The 16,526-nt window shown below is 89.8% G+C and overlaps 2 protein-coding genes across 4 annotated transcripts in view; one reads left to right on the forward strand and one right to left on the reverse strand.

Annotated features, from left to right (window-relative positions):
• Window positions 1-16,526, reverse strand: part of CXXC5 (CXXC finger protein 5) — a 114,952-nt gene that overhangs the window by 83,210 nt on the left and 15,216 nt on the right. The window lies entirely within an intron of this gene.
• Window positions 1-16,526, forward strand: part of LOC125443337 (basic proline-rich protein-like) — a gene marked incomplete at its 5' end in the record, with an annotated part of 42,605 nt that overhangs the window by 9,958 nt on the left and 16,121 nt on the right. Inside the window, one exon of the mRNA XM_048515359.1 lies at window positions 13,400-13,918. Within this exon, the coding sequence (XP_048371316.1) occupies window positions 13,400-13,918 (519 nt within the window). The remainder of the gene's footprint in view (window positions 1-13,399; window positions 13,919-16,526) is intronic.

The raw sequence follows: 16,526 nt of genomic DNA on the forward strand, positions 1-16,526 counted from the left end.
CCCCCCACCCCCCCCCCCCCCCACCCCCCCCCCCCCCCACCCCCCCCCCCCCCCACCCCCCCCCCCCCCCACCCCCCCCCCCCCCCACCCCCCCCCCCCCCCACCCCCCCCCCCCCCCACCCCCCCCCCCCCCCACCCCCCCCCCCCCCCACCCCCCCCCCCCCCCACCCCCCCCCCCCCCCACCCCCCCCCCCCCCCACCCCCCCCCCCCCCCACCCCCCCCCCCCCCCACCCCCCCCCCCCCCCACCCCCCCCCCCCCCCACCCCCCCCCCCCCCCACCCCCCCCCCCCCCCACCCCCCCCCCCCCCCACCCCCCCCCCCCCCCACCCCCCCCCCCCCCCACCCCCCCCCCCCCCCACCCCCCCCCCCCCCCACCCCCCCCCCCCCCCACCCCCCCCCCCCCCCACCCCCCCCCCCCCCCACCCCCCCCCCCCCCCACCCCCCCCCCCCCCCACCCCCCCCCCCCCCCACCCCCCCCCCCCCCCACCCCCCCCCCCCCCCACCCCCCCCCCCCCCCACCCCCCCCCCCCCCCACCCCCCCCCCCCCCCACCCCCCCCCCCCCCCACCCCCCCCCCCCCCCACCCCCCCCCCCCCCCACCCCCCCCCCCCCCCACCCCCCCCCCCCCCCACCCCCCCCCCCCCCCACCCCCCCCCCCCCCCACCCCCCCCCCCCCCCACCCCCCCCCCCCCCCACCCCCCCCCCCCCCCACCCCCCCCCCCCCCCACCCCCCCCCCCCCCCACCCCCCCCCCCCCCCACCCCCCCCCCCCCCCACCCCCCCCCCCCCCCACCCCCCCCCCCCCCCACCCCCCCCCCCCCCCACCCCCCCCCCCCCCCACCCCCCCCCCCCCCCACCCCCCCCCCCCCCCACCCCCCCCCCCCCCCACCCCCCCCCCCCCCCACCCCCCCCCCCCCCCACCCCCCCCCCCCCCCACCCCCCCCCCCCCCCACCCCCCCCCCCCCCCACCCCCCCCCCCCCCCACCCCCCCCCCCCCCCACCCCCCCCCCCCCCCACCCCCCCCCCCCCCCACCCCCCCCCCCCCCCACCCCCCCCCCCCCCCACCCCCCCCCCCCCCCACCCCCCCCCCCCCCCACCCCCCCCCCCCCCCACCCCCCCCCCCCCCCACCCCCCCCCCCCCCCACCCCCCCCCCCCCCCACCCCCCCCCCCCCCCACCCCCCCCCCCCCCCACCCCCCCCCCCCCCCACCCCCCCCCCCCCCCACCCCCCCCCCCCCCCACCCCCCCCCCCCCCCACCCCCCCCCCCCCCCACCCCCCCCCCCCCCCACCCCCCCCCCCCCCCACCCCCCCCCCCCCCCACCCCCCCCCCCCCCCACCCCCCCCCCCCCCCACCCCCCCCCCCCCCCACCCCCCCCCCCCCCCACCCCCCCCCCCCCCCACCCCCCCCCCCCCCCACCCCCCCCCCCCCCCACCCCCCCCCCCCCCCACCCCCCCCCCCCCCCACCCCCCCCCCCCCCCACCCCCCCCCCCCCCCACCCCCCCCCCCCCCCACCCCCCCCCCCCCCCACCCCCCCCCCCCCCCACCCCCCCCCCCCCCCACCCCCCCCCCCCCCCACCCCCCCCCCCCCCCACCCCCCCCCCCCCCCACCCCCCCCCCCCCCCACCCCCCCCCCCCCCCACCCCCCCCCCCCCCCACCCCCCCCCCCCCCCACCCCCCCCCCCCCCCACCCCCCCCCCCCCCCACCCCCCCCCCCCCCCACCCCCCCCCCCCCCCACCCCCCCCCCCCCCCACCCCCCCCCCCCCCCACCCCCCCCCCCCCCCACCCCCCCCCCCCCCCACCCCCCCCCCCCCCCACCCCCCCCCCCCCCCACCCCCCCCCCCCCCCACCCCCCCCCCCCCCCACCCCCCCCCCCCCCCACCCCCCCCCCCCCCCACCCCCCCCCCCCCCCACCCCCCCCCCCCCCCACCCCCCCCCCCCCCCACCCCCCCCCCCCCCCACCCCCCCCCCCCCCCACCCCCCCCCCCCCCCACCCCCCCCCCCCCCCACCCCCCCCCCCCCCCACCCCCCCCCCCCCCCACCCCCCCCCCCCCCCACCCCCCCCCCCCCCCACCCCCCCCCCCCCCCACCCCCCCCCCCCCCCACCCCCCCCCCCCCCCACCCCCCCCCCCCCCCACCCCCCCCCCCCCCCACCCCCCCCCCCCCCCACCCCCCCCCCCCCCCACCCCCCCCCCCCCCCACCCCCCCCCCCCCCCACCCCCCCCCCCCCCCACCCCCCCCCCCCCCCACCCCCCCCCCCCCCCACCCCCCCCCCCCCCCACCCCCCCCCCCCCCCACCCCCCCCCCCCCCCACCCCCCCCCCCCCCCACCCCCCCCCCCCCCCACCCCCCCCCCCCCCCACCCCCCCCCCCCCCCACCCCCCCCCCCCCCCACCCCCCCCCCCCCCCACCCCCCCCCCCCCCCACCCCCCCCCCCCCCCACCCCCCCCCCCCCCCACCCCCCCCCCCCCCCACCCCCCCCCCCCCCCACCCCCCCCCCCCCCCACCCCCCCCCCCCCCCACCCCCCCCCCCCCCCACCCCCCCCCCCCCCCACCCCCCCCCCCCCCCACCCCCCCCCCCCCCCACCCCCCCCCCCCCCCACCCCCCCCCCCCCCCACCCCCCCCCCCCCCCACCCCCCCCCCCCCCCACCCCCCCCCCCCCCCACCCCCCCCCCCCCCCACCCCCCCCCCCCCCCACCCCCCCCCCCCCCCACCCCCCCCCCCCCCCACCCCCCCCCCCCCCCACCCCCCCCCCCCCCCACCCCCCCCCCCCCCCACCCCCCCCCCCCCCCACCCCCCCCCCCCCCCACCCCCCCCCCCCCCCACCCCCCCCCCCCCCCACCCCCCCCCCCCCCCACCCCCCCCCCCCCCCACCCCCCCCCCCCCCCACCCCCCCCCCCCCCCACCCCCCCCCCCCCCCACCCCCCCCCCCCCCCACCCCCCCCCCCCCCCACCCCCCCCCCCCCCCACCCCCCCCCCCCCCCACCCCCCCCCCCCCCCACCCCCCCCCCCCCCCACCCCCCCCCCCCCCCACCCCCCCCCCCCCCCACCCCCCCCCCCCCCCACCCCCCCCCCCCCCCACCCCCCCCCCCCCCCACCCCCCCCCCCCCCCACCCCCCCCCCCCCCCACCCCCCCCCCCCCCCACCCCCCCCCCCCCCCACCCCCCCCCCCCCCCACCCCCCCCCCCCCCCACCCCCCCCCCCCCCCACCCCCCCCCCCCCCCACCCCCCCCCCCCCCCACCCCCCCCCCCCCCCACCCCCCCCCCCCCCCACCCCCCCCCCCCCCCACCCCCCCCCCCCCCCACCCCCCCCCCCCCCCACCCCCCCCCCCCCCCACCCCCCCCCCCCCCCACCCCCCCCCCCCCCCACCCCCCCCCCCCCCCACCCCCCCCCCCCCCCACCCCCCCCCCCCCCCACCCCCCCCCCCCCCCACCCCCCCCCCCCCCCACCCCCCCCCCCCCCCACCCCCCCCCCCCCCCACCCCCCCCCCCCCCCACCCCCCCCCCCCCCCACCCCCCCCCCCCCCCACCCCCCCCCCCCCCCACCCCCCCCCCCCCCCACCCCCCCCCCCCCCCACCCCCCCCCCCCCCCACCCCCCCCCCCCCCCACCCCCCCCCCCCCCCACCCCCCCCCCCCCCCACCCCCCCCCCCCCCCACCCCCCCCCCCCCCCACCCCCCCCCCCCCCCACCCCCCCCCCCCCCCACCCCCCCCCCCCCCCACCCCCCCCCCCCCCCACCCCCCCCCCCCCCCACCCCCCCCCCCCCCCACCCCCCCCCCCCCCCACCCCCCCCCCCCCCCACCCCCCCCCCCCCCCACCCCCCCCCCCCCCCACCCCCCCCCCCCCCCACCCCCCCCCCCCCCCACCCCCCCCCCCCCCCACCCCCCCCCCCCCCCACCCCCCCCCCCCCCCACCCCCCCCCCCCCCCACCCCCCCCCCCCCCCACCCCCCCCCCCCCCCACCCCCCCCCCCCCCCACCCCCCCCCCCCCCCACCCCCCCCCCCCCCCACCCCCCCCCCCCCCCACCCCCCCCCCCCCCCACCCCCCCCCCCCCCCACCCCCCCCCCCCCCCACCCCCCCCCCCCCCCACCCCCCCCCCCCCCCACCCCCCCCCCCCCCCACCCCCCCCCCCCCCCACCCCCCCCCCCCCCCACCCCCCCCCCCCCCCACCCCCCCCCCCCCCCACCCCCCCCCCCCCCCACCCCCCCCCCCCCCCACCCCCCCCCCCCCCCACCCCCCCCCCCCCCCACCCCCCCCCCCCCCCACCCCCCCCCCCCCCCACCCCCCCCCCCCCCCACCCCCCCCCCCCCCCACCCCCCCCCCCCCCCACCCCCCCCCCCCCCCACCCCCCCCCCCCCCCACCCCCCCCCCCCCCCACCCCCCCCCCCCCCCACCCCCCCCCCCCCCCACCCCCCCCCCCCCCCACCCCCCCCCCCCCCCACCCCCCCCCCCCCCCACCCCCCCCCCCCCCCACCCCCCCCCCCCCCCACCCCCCCCCCCCCCCACCCCCCCCCCCCCCCACCCCCCCCCCCCCCCACCCCCCCCCCCCCCCACCCCCCCCCCCCCCCACCCCCCCCCCCCCCCACCCCCCCCCCCCCCCACCCCCCCCCCCCCCCACCCCCCCCCCCCCCCACCCCCCCCCCCCCCCACCCCCCCCCCCCCCCACCCCCCCCCCCCCCCACCCCCCCCCCCCCCCACCCCCCCCCCCCCCCACCCCCCCCCCCCCCCACCCCCCCCCCCCCCCACCCCCCCCCCCCCCCACCCCCCCCCCCCCCCACCCCCCCCCCCCCCCACCCCCCCCCCCCCCCACCCCCCCCCCCCCCCACCCCCCCCCCCCCCCACCCCCCCCCCCCCCCACCCCCCCCCCCCCCCACCCCCCCCCCCCCCCACCCCCCCCCCCCCCCACCCCCCCCCCCCCCCACCCCCCCCCCCCCCCACCCCCCCCCCCCCCCACCCCCCCCCCCCCCCACCCCCCCCCCCCCCCACCCCCCCCCCCCCCCACCCCCCCCCCCCCCCACCCCCCCCCCCCCCCACCCCCCCCCCCCCCCACCCCCCCCCCCCCCCACCCCCCCCCCCCCCCACCCCCCCCCCCCCCCACCCCCCCCCCCCCCCACCCCCCCCCCCCCCCACCCCCCCCCCCCCCCACCCCCCCCCCCCCCCACCCCCCCCCCCCCCCACCCCCCCCCCCCCCCACCCCCCCCCCCCCCCACCCCCCCCCCCCCCCACCCCCCCCCCCCCCCACCCCCCCCCCCCCCCACCCCCCCCCCCCCCCACCCCCCCCCCCCCCCACCCCCCCCCCCCCCCACCCCCCCCCCCCCCCACCCCCCCCCCCCCCCACCCCCCCCCCCCCCCACCCCCCCCCCCCCCCACCCCCCCCCCCCCCCACCCCCCCCCCCCCCCACCCCCCCCCCCCCCCACCCCCCCCCCCCCCCACCCCCCCCCCCCCCCACCCCCCCCCCCCCCCACCCCCCCCCCCCCCCACCCCCCCCCCCCCCCACCCCCCCCCCCCCCCACCCCCCCCCCCCCCCACCCCCCCCCCCCCCCACCCCCCCCCCCCCCCACCCCCCCCCCCCCCCACCCCCCCCCCCCCCCACCCCCCCCCCCCCCCACCCCCCCCCCCCCCCACCCCCCCCCCCCCCCACCCCCCCCCCCCCCCACCCCCCCCCCCCCCCACCCCCCCCCCCCCCCACCCCCCCCCCCCCCCACCCCCCCCCCCCCCCACCCCCCCCCCCCCCCACCCCCCCCCCCCCCCACCCCCCCCCCCCCCCACCCCCCCCCCCCCCCACCCCCCCCCCCCCCCACCCCCCCCCCCCCCCACCCCCCCCCCCCCCCACCCCCCCCCCCCCCCACCCCCCCCCCCCCCCACCCCCCCCCCCCCCCACCCCCCCCCCCCCCCACCCCCCCCCCCCCCCACCCCCCCCCCCCCCCACCCCCCCCCCCCCCCACCCCCCCCCCCCCCCACCCCCCCCCCCCCCCACCCCCCCCCCCCCCCACCCCCCCCCCCCCCCACCCCCCCCCCCCCCCACCCCCCCCCCCCCCCACCCCCCCCCCCCCCCACCCCCCCCCCCCCCCACCCCCCCCCCCCCCCACCCCCCCCCCCCCCCACCCCCCCCCCCCCCCACCCCCCCCCCCCCCCACCCCCCCCCCCCCCCACCCCCCCCCCCCCCCACCCCCCCCCCCCCCCACCCCCCCCCCCCCCCACCCCCCCCCCCCCCCACCCCCCCCCCCCCCCACCCCCCCCCCCCCCCACCCCCCCCCCCCCCCACCCCCCCCCCCCCCCACCCCCCCCCCCCCCCACCCCCCCCCCCCCCCACCCCCCCCCCCCCCCACCCCCCCCCCCCCCCACCCCCCCCCCCCCCCACCCCCCCCCCCCCCCACCCCCCCCCCCCCCCACCCCCCCCCCCCCCCACCCCCCCCCCCCCCCACCCCCCCCCCCCCCCACCCCCCCCCCCCCCCACCCCCCCCCCCCCCCACCCCCCCCCCCCCCCACCCCCCCCCCCCCCCACCCCCCCCCCCCCCCACCCCCCCCCCCCCCCACCCCCCCCCCCCCCCACCCCCCCCCCCCCCCACCCCCCCCCCCCCCCACCCCCCCCCCCCCCCACCCCCCCCCCCCCCCACCCCCCCCCCCCCCCACCCCCCCCCCCCCCCACCCCCCCCCCCCCCCACCCCCCCCCCCCCCCACCCCCCCCCCCCCCCACCCCCCCCCCCCCCCACCCCCCCCCCCCCCCACCCCCCCCCCCCCCCACCCCCCCCCCCCCCCACCCCCCCCCCCCCCCACCCCCCCCCCCCCCCACCCCCCCCCCCCCCCACCCCCCCCCCCCCCCACCCCCCCCCCCCCCCACCCCCCCCCCCCCCCACCCCCCCCCCCCCCCACCCCCCCCCCCCCCCACCCCCCCCCCCCCCCACCCCCCCCCCCCCCCACCCCCCCCCCCCCCCACCCCCCCCCCCCCCCACCCCCCCCCCCCCCCACCCCCCCCCCCCCCCACCCCCCCCCCCCCCCACCCCCCCCCCCCCCCACCCCCCCCCCCCCCCACCCCCCCCCCCCCCCACCCCCCCCCCCCCCCACCCCCCCCCCCCCCCACCCCCCCCCCCCCCCACCCCCCCCCCCCCCCACCCCCCCCCCCCCCCACCCCCCCCCCCCCCCACCCCCCCCCCCCCCCACCCCCCCCCCCCCCCACCCCCCCCCCCCCCCACCCCCCCCCCCCCCCACCCCCCCCCCCCCCCACCCCCCCCCCCCCCCACCCCCCCCCCCCCCCACCCCCCCCCCCCCCCACCCCCCCCCCCCCCCACCCCCCCCCCCCCCCACCCCCCCCCCCCCCCACCCCCCCCCCCCCCCACCCCCCCCCCCCCCCACCCCCCCCCCCCCCCACCCCCCCCCCCCCCCACCCCCCCCCCCCCCCACCCCCCCCCCCCCCCACCCCCCCCCCCCCCCACCCCCCCCCCCCCCCACCCCCCCCCCCCCCCACCCCCCCCCCCCCCCACCCCCCCCCCCCCCCACCCCCCCCCCCCCCCACCCCCCCCCCCCCCCACCCCCCCCCCCCCCCACCCCCCCCCCCCCCCACCCCCCCCCCCCCCCACCCCCCCCCCCCCCCACCCCCCCCCCCCCCCACCCCCCCCCCCCCCCACCCCCCCCCCCCCCCACCCCCCCCCCCCCCCACCCCCCCCCCCCCCCACCCCCCCCCCCCCCCACCCCCCCCCCCCCCCACCCCCCCCCCCCCCCACCCCCCCCCCCCCCCACCCCCCCCCCCCCCCACCCCCCCCCCCCCCCACCCCCCCCCCCCCCCACCCCCCCCCCCCCCCACCCCCCCCCCCCCCCACCCCCCCCCCCCCCCACCCCCCCCCCCCCCCACCCCCCCCCCCCCCCACCCCCCCCCCCCCCCACCCCCCCCCCCCCCCACCCCCCCCCCCCCCCACCCCCCCCCCCCCCCACCCCCCCCCCCCCCCACCCCCCCCCCCCCCCACCCCCCCCCCCCCCCACCCCCCCCCCCCCCCACCCCCCCCCCCCCCCACCCCCCCCCCCCCCCACCCCCCCCCCCCCCCACCCCCCCCCCCCCCCACCCCCCCCCCCCCCCACCCCCCCCCCCCCCCACCCCCCCCCCCCCCCACCCCCCCCCCCCCCCACCCCCCCCCCCCCCCACCCCCCCCCCCCCCCACCCCCCCCCCCCCCCACCCCCCCCCCCCCCCACCCCCCCCCCCCCCCACCCCCCCCCCCCCCCACCCCCCCCCCCCCCCACCCCCCCCCCCCCCCACCCCCCCCCCCCCCCACCCCCCCCCCCCCCCACCCCCCCCCCCCCCCACCCCCCCCCCCCCCCACCCCCCCCCCCCCCCACCCCCCCCCCCCCCCACCCCCCCCCCCCCCCACCCCCCCCCCCCCCCACCCCCCCCCCCCCCCACCCCCCCCCCCCCCCACCCCCCCCCCCCCCCACCCCCCCCCCCCCCCACCCCCCCCCCCCCCCACCCCCCCCCCCCCCCACCCCCCCCCCCCCCCACCCCCCCCCCCCCCCACCCCCCCCCCCCCCCACCCCCCCCCCCCCCCACCCCCCCCCCCCCCCACCCCCCCCCCCCCCCACCCCCCCCCCCCCCCACCCCCCCCCCCCCCCACCCCCCCCCCCCCCCACCCCCCCCCCCCCCCACCCCCCCCCCCCCCCACCCCCCCCCCCCCCCACCCCCCCCCCCCCCCACCCCCCCCCCCCCCCACCCCCCCCCCCCCCCACCCCCCCCCCCCCCCACCCCCCCCCCCCCCCACCCCCCCCCCCCCCCACCCCCCCCCCCCCCCACCCCCCCCCCCCCCCACCCCCCCCCCCCCCCACCCCCCCCCCCCCCCACCCCCCCCCCCCCCCACCCCCCCCCCCCCCCACCCCCCCCCCCCCCCACCCCCCCCCCCCCCCACCCCCCCCCCCCCCCACCCCCCCCCCCCCCCACCCCCCCCCCCCCCCACCCCCCCCCCCCCCCACCCCCCCCCCCCCCCACCCCCCCCCCCCCCCACCCCCCCCCCCCCCCACCCCCCCCCCCCCCCACCCCCCCCCCCCCCCACCCCCCCCCCCCCCCACCCCCCCCCCCCCCCACCCCCCCCCCCCCCCACCCCCCCCCCCCCCCACCCCCCCCCCCCCCCACCCCCCCCCCCCCCCACCCCCCCCCCCCCCCACCCCCCCCCCCCCCCACCCCCCCCCCCCCCCACCCCCCCCCCCCCCCACCCCCCCCCCCCCCCACCCCCCCCCCCCCCCACCCCCCCCCCCCCCCACCCCCCCCCCCCCCCACCCCCCCCCCCCCCCACCCCCCCCCCCCCCCACCCCCCCCCCCCCCCACCCCCCCCCCCCCCCACCCCCCCCCCCCCCCACCCCCCCCCCCCCCCACCCCCCCCCCCCCCCACCCCCCCCCCCCCCCACCCCCCCCCCCCCCCACCCCCCCCCCCCCCCACCCCCCCCCCCCCCCACCCCCCCCCCCCCCCACCCCCCCCCCCCCCCACCCCCCCCCCCCCCCACCCCCCCCCCCCCCCACCCCCCCCCCCCCCCACCCCCCCCCCCCCCCACCCCCCCCCCCCCCCACCCCCCCCCCCCCCCACCCCCCCCCCCCCCCACCCCCCCCCCCCCCCACCCCCCCCCCCCCCCACCCCCCCCCCCCCCCACCCCCCCCCCCCCCCACCCCCCCCCCCCCCCACCCCCCCCCCCCCCCACCCCCCCCCCCCCCCACCCCCCCCCCCCCCCACCCCCCCCCCCCCCCACCCCCCCCCCCCCCCACCCCCCCCCCCCCCCACCCCCCCCCCCCCCCACCCCCCCCCCCCCCCACCCCCCCCCCCCCCCACCCCCCCCCCCCCCCACCCCCCCCCCCCCCCACCCCCCCCCCCCCCCACCCCCCCCCCCCCCCACCCCCCCCCCCCCCCACCCCCCCCCCCCCCCACCCCCCCCCCCCCCCACCCCCCCCCCCCCCCACCCCCCCCCCCCCCCACCCCCCCCCCCCCCCACCCCCCCCCCCCCCCACCCCCCCCCCCCCCCACCCCCCCCCCCCCCCACCCCCCCCCCCCCCCACCCCCCCCCCCCCCCACCCCCCCCCCCCCCCACCCCCCCCCCCCCCCACCCCCCCCCCCCCCCACCCCCCCCCCCCCCCACCCCCCCCCCCCCCCACCCCCCCCCCCCCCCACCCCCCCCCCCCCCCACCCCCCCCCCCCCCCACCCCCCCCCCCCCCCACCCCCCCCCCCCCCCACCCCCCCCCCCCCCCACCCCCCCCCCCCCCCACCCCCCCCCCCCCCCACCCCCCCCCCCCCCCACCCCCCCCCCCCCCCACCCCCCCCCCCCCCCACCCCCCCCCCCCCCCACCCCCCCCCCCCCCCACCCCCCCCCCCCCCCACCCCCCCCCCCCCCCACCCCCCCCCCCCCCCACCCCCCCCCCCCCCCACCCCCCCCCCCCCCCACCCCCCCCCCCCCCCACCCCCCCCCCCCCCCACCCCCCCCCCCCCCCACCCCCCCCCCCCCCCACCCCCCCCCCCCCCCACCCCCCCCCCCCCCCACCCCCCCCCCCCCCCACCCCCCCCCCCCCCCACCCCCCCCCCCCCCCACCCCCCCCCCCCCCCACCCCCCCCCCCCCCCACCCCCCCCCCCCCCCACCCCCCCCCCCCCCCACCCCCCCCCCCCCCCACCCCCCCCCCCCCCCACCCCCCCCCCCCCCCACCCCCCCCCCCCCCCACCCCCCCCCCCCCCCACCCCCCCCCCCCCCCACCCCCCCCCCCCCCCACCCCCCCCCCCCCCCACCCCCCCCCCCCCCCACCCCCCCCCCCCCCCACCCCCCCCCCCCCCCACCCCCCCCCCCCCCCACCCCCCCCCCCCCCCACCCCCCCCCCCCCCCACCCCCCCCCCCCCCCACCCCCCCCCCCCCCCACCCCCCCCCCCCCCCACCCCCCCCCCCCCCCACCCCCCCCCCCCCCCACCCCCCCCCCCCCCCACCCCCCCCCCCCCCCACCCCCCCCCCCCCCCACCCCCCCCCCCCCCCACCCCCCCCCCCCCCCACCCCCCCCCCCCCCCACCCCCCCCCCCCCCCACCCCCCCCCCCCCCCACCCCCCCCCCCCCCCACCCCCCCCCCCCCCCACCCCCCCCCCCCCCCACCCCCCCCCCCCCCCACCCCCCCCCCCCCCCACCCCCCCCCCCCCCCACCCCCCCCCCCCCCCACCCCCCCCCCCCCCCACCCCCCCCCCCCCCCACCCCCCCCCCCCCCCACCCCCCCCCCCCCCCACCCCCCCCCCCCCCCACCCCCCCCCCCCCCCACCCCCCCCCCCCCCCACCCCCCCCCCCCCCCACCCCCCCCCCCCCCCACCCCCCCCCCCCCCCACCCCCCCCCCCCCCCACCCCCCCCCCCCCCCACCCCCCCCCCCCCCCACCCCCCCCCCCCCCCACCCCCCCCCCCCCCCACCCCCCCCCCCCCCCACCCCCCCCCCCCCCCACCCCCCCCCCCCCCCACCCCCCCCCCCCCCCACCCCCCCCCCCCCCCACCCCCCCCCCCCCCCACCCCCCCCCCCCCCCACCCCCCCCCCCCCCCACCCCCCCCCCCCCCCACCCCCCCCCCCCCCCACCCCCCCCCCCCCCCACCCCCCCCCCCCCCCACCCCCCCCCCCCCCCACCCCCCCCCCCCCCCACCCCCCCCCCCCCCCACCCCCCCCCCCCCCCACCCCCCCCCCCCCCCACCCCCCCCCCCCCCCACCCCCCCCCCCCCCCACCCCCCCCCCCCCCCACCCCCCCCCCCCCCCACCCCCCCCCCCCCCCACCCCCCCCCCCCCCCACCCCCCCCCCCCCCCACCCCCCCCCCCCCCCACCCCCCCCCCCCCCCACCCCCCCCCCCCCCCACCCCCCCCCCCCCCCACCCCCCCCCCCCCCCACCCCCCCCCCCCCCCACCCCCCCCCCCCCCCACCCCCCCCCCCCCCCACCCCCCCCCCCCCCCACCCCCCCCCCCCCCCACCCCCCCCCCCCCCCACCCCCCCCCCCCCCCACCCCCCCCCCCCCCCACCCCCCCCCCCCCCCACCCCCCCCCCCCCCCACCCCCCCCCCCCCCCACCCCCCCCCCCCCCCACCCCCCCCCCCCCCCACCCCCCCCCCCCCCCACCCCCCCCCCCCCCCACCCCCCCCCCCCCCCACCCCCCCCCCCCCCCACCCCCCCCCCCCCCCACCCCCCCCCCCCCCCACCCCCCCCCCCCCCCACCCCCCCCCCCCCCCACCCCCCCCCCCCCCCACCCCCCCCCCCCCCCACCCCCCCCCCCCCCCACCCCCCCCCCCCCCCACCCCCCCCCCCCCCCACCCCCCCCCCCCCCCACCCCCCCCCCCCCCCACCCCCCCCCCCCCCCACCCCCCCCCCCCCCCACCCCCCCCCCCCCCCACCCCCCCCCCCCCCCACCCCCCCCCCCCCCCACCCCCCCCCCCCCCCACCCCCCCCCCCCCCCACCCCCCCCCCCCCCCACCCCCCCCCCCCCCCACCCCCCCCCCCCCCCACCCCCCCCCCCCCCCACCCCCCCCCCCCCCCACCCCCCCCCCCCCCCACCCCCCCCCCCCCCCACCCCCCCCCCCCCCCACCCCCCCCCCCCCCCACCCCCCCCCCCCCCCACCCCCCCCCCCCCCCACCCCCCCCCCCCCCCACCCCCCCCCCCCCCCACCCCCCCCCCCCCCCACCCCCCCCCCCCCCCACCCCCCCCCCCCCCCACCCCCCCCCCCCCCCACCCCCCCCCCCCCCCACCCCCCCCCCCCCCCACCCCCCCCCCCCCCCACCCCCCCCCCCCCCCACCCCCCCCCCCCCCCACCCCCCCCCCCCCCCACCCCCCCCCCCCCCCACCCCCCCCCCCCCCCACCCCCCCCCCCCCCCACCCCCCCCCCCCCCCACCCCCCCCCCCCCCCACCCCCCCCCCCCCCCACCCCCCCCCCCCCCCACCCCCCCCCCCCCCCACCCCCCCCCCCCCCCACCCCCCCCCCCCCCCACCCCCCCCCCCCCCCACCCCCCCCCCCCCCCACCCCCCCCCCCCCCCACCCCCCCCCCCCCCCACCCCCCCCCCCCCCCACCCCCCCCCCCCCCCACCCCCCCCCCCCCCCACCCCCCCCCCCCCCCACCCCCCCCCCCCCCCACCCCCCCCCCCCCCCACCCCCCCCCCCCCCCACCCCCCCCCCCCCCCACCCCCCCCCCCCCCCACCCCCCCCCCCCCCCACCCCCCCCCCCCCCCACCCCCCCCCCCCCCCACCCCCCCCCCCCCCCACCCCCCCCCCCCCCCACCCCCCCCCCCCCCCACCCCCCCCCCCCCCCACCCCCCCCCCCCCCCACCCCCCCCCCCCCCCACCCCCCCCCCCCCCCACCCCCCCCCCCCCCCACCCCCCCCCCCCCCCACCCCCCCCCCCCCCCACCCCCCCCCCCCCCCACCCCCCCCCCCCCCCACCCCCCCCCCCCCCCACCCCCCCCCCCCCCCACCCCCCCCCCCCCCCACCCCCCCCCCCCCCCACCCCCCCCCCCCCCCACCCCCCCCCCCCCCCACCCCCCCCCCCCCCCACCCCCCCCCCCCCCCACCCCCCCCCCCCCCCACCCCCCCCCCCCCCCACCCCCCCCCCCCCCCACCCCCCCCCCCCCCCACCCCCCCCCCCCCCCACCCCCCCCCCCCCCCACCCCCCCCCCCCCCCACCCCCCCCCCCCCCCACCCCCCCCCCCCCCCACCCCCCCCCCCCCCCACCCCCCCCCCCCCCCACCCCCCCCCCCCCCCACCCCCCCCCCCCCCCACCCCCCCCCCCCCCCACCCCCCCCCCCCCCCACCCCCCCCCCCCCCCACCCCCCCCCCCCCCCACCCCCCCCCCCCCCCACCCCCCCCCCCCCCCACCCCCCCCCCCCCCCACCCCCCCCCCCCCCCACCCCCCCCCCCCCCCACCCCCCCCCCCCCCCACCCCCCCCCCCCCCCACCCCCCCCCCCCCCCACCCCCCCCCCCCCCCACCCCCCCCCCCCCCCACCCCCCCCCCCCCCCACCCCCCCCCCCCCCCACCCCCCCCCCCCCCCACCCCCCCCCCCCCCCACCCCCCCCCCCCCCCACCCCCCCCCCCCCCCACCCCCCCCCCCCCCCACCCCCCCCCCCCCCCACCCCCCCCCCCCCCCACCCCCCCCCCCCCCCACCCCCCCCCCCCCCCACCCCCCCCCCCCCCCACCCCCCCCCCCCCCCACCCCCCCCCCCCCCCACCCCCCCCCCCCCCCACCCCCCCCCCCCCCCACCCCCCCCCCCCCCCACCCCCCCCCCCCCCCACCCCCCCCCCCCCCCACCCCCCCCCCCCCCCACCCCCCCCCCCCCCCACCCCCCCCCCCCCCCACCCCCCCCCCCCCCCACCCCCCCCCCCCCCCACCCCCCCCCCCCCCCACCCCCCCCCCCCCCCACCCCCCCCCCCCCCCACCCCCCCCCCCCCCCACCCCCCCCCCCCCCCACCCCCCCCCCCCCCCACCCCCCCCCCCCCCCACCCCCCCCCCCCCCCACCCCCCCCCCCCCCCACCCCCCCCCCCCCCCACCCCCCCCCCCCCCCACCCCCCCCCCCCCCCACCCCCCCCCCCCCCCACCCCCCCCCCCCCCCACCCCCCCCCCCCCCCACCCCCCCCCCCCCCCACCCCCCCCCCCCCCCACCCCCCCCCCCCCCCACCCCCCCCCCCCCCCACCCCCCCCCCCCCCCACCCCCCCCCCCCCCCACCCCCCCCCCCCCCCACCCCCCCCCCCCCCCACCCCCCCCCCCCCCCACCCCCCCCCCCCCCCACCCCCCCCCCCCCCCACCCCCCCCCCCCCCCACCCCCCCCCCCCCCCACCCCCCCCCCCCCCCACCCCCCCCCCCCCCCCCCCCCCCCCCCCCCCACCGCCCCCCCTCCCCCACCCCCCCCCCCCCCCACCCCCCCCCCCCCGCACCCCCCCCCCCACCCCACCCCGCCCCCGCCCCCGCCGGCCCCCCCCCCCACCCCCCCCCCCCCGCATCCCCCCCCCCCCTTTCCACCCCCCCCCCCCCCTTCCCCCCCTTCCCCCCCCCCCCCAAACCCCCCCCCCCACCCCCCCCCCCCCATTCCCATCATCCCCTGCCAGCATCATGCTGGCAGGGGATGATGGGAACTGTAGTCCATAACATCTGGAGGGCCGTGAGTTTGACACCACTGCTGTAAAGGAAAAGAAAGCCCAATCAATTGCATAAAGATTGTAGAGTTACTGGGGGGGTTGGCTGGAAGGGGTTGAATCGGGTGGGGCAGGGTACTAGCCAATCAGTGATGAGCCCAGCTCGGCTTGGGCTGCAAACCCACCGAACGAGCCTGCCCCAAGCAGATTCCTAGAGCGAAATCGGGACATCCGTCCTGAAAATGGTGAGTGTGATGTCACAATGCACACCTGTGTGCCTCCTTGACACCCAAATTGTTCCTGCAACCCAGGTCTGTCAAAAAAACAAGTTGGCTGTTAGCAAAAGGGAAGGAGAGGGAGCAAGCGGAAAAAGACAGGACCAACAGTCAGCGAGTAACAAAGCAGACTGGCTGACCACACTACCATGGCGCGGACGTGGCTGGCACGGCCCCTGGGGGCTGAGGGGGAGGGGGTTGGCTCCAGCTTACTTGTCGCAAACCTGGCTGTGGCGATTAAAACATGTGACCGAAGTCGCACCAGACAAAGCGTGGAAACCTACCGCTGACAGGAAATTCAGATTCTTCCCAGCACAGAAGCCATTTGAATAGCAACGGCAGGAGAATGCTGAAGGGAATCCACGCTAGAGGCCAAAAAGGCAGAGCAGAAATGCGGTGCAATCCTTTAAGCGCCAAGCGCGGCTGAGCAGGAGAGAACGGGGCTTTCCAAACAAAGCCGTTTTAAGATGGAAACGGGATTTGCCGTTTCAAATGCCAGAGCCCTAAGCTCGCACCGCGGGCGGGTTCGACCCAGGACCGTTTATTCTTTCTGCAAAAGGGGGGGAAAGAAAATCTTCCCCCCCCCAGAAAAGTTGAATGTTGTGCTCCAAAGTTATGCAAATCTGCTAATTTTGCCGGAGCTTTCTTTACGGACATGCCGAGCCTTGCATAATTTGGAGCTTTTTCCCATAAGGAAAAGCAGCAGAAGAGCAAGAAGAATAAGAGGGGACGTGTAGCAGCCAAGATCTGGAAAGGTCAACAGCGCAGGAGCAAGGATTCTTAGCTCTACGGTTCCTAGCAACTCCTAGCAATGAAGAGTCTTTTTTTTTAATCTCCTAAATATAAAAAGTAGCATTTCCAAATTCAGAGCTGCTCAGCTTCAACAAGACTGCAGCGTTACATGCTTTCGGACCCTGCTCCTAGGACCTAATCCTGTTTTTGTCTGCTCTGTACGAAGTGAGGGGCCATTTGCAGAGGAGATGCCACAGGAAGGCGGCACTTAACCCTTTCCCTCACTGCCACTTCTCTCCTGCAATCTCTCCCCCTCCCCTTTTCTTGAGAATAGCAAGTTGGGTCTTGGAATGAAGCTCAAGATAAAGCAGGCAAAGGAGAGGAAAAAATTAAGCACCCCTTTAAGTATATTATGGGCGATTCCGCACACGA

This window comes from Sphaerodactylus townsendi, linkage group LG14 (genome assembly GCF_021028975.2).
Source record: "Sphaerodactylus townsendi isolate TG3544 linkage group LG14, MPM_Stown_v2.3, whole genome shotgun sequence".
NCBI classification, from domain to species: Eukaryota; Metazoa; Chordata; class Lepidosauria; order Squamata; family Sphaerodactylidae; genus Sphaerodactylus; species Sphaerodactylus townsendi.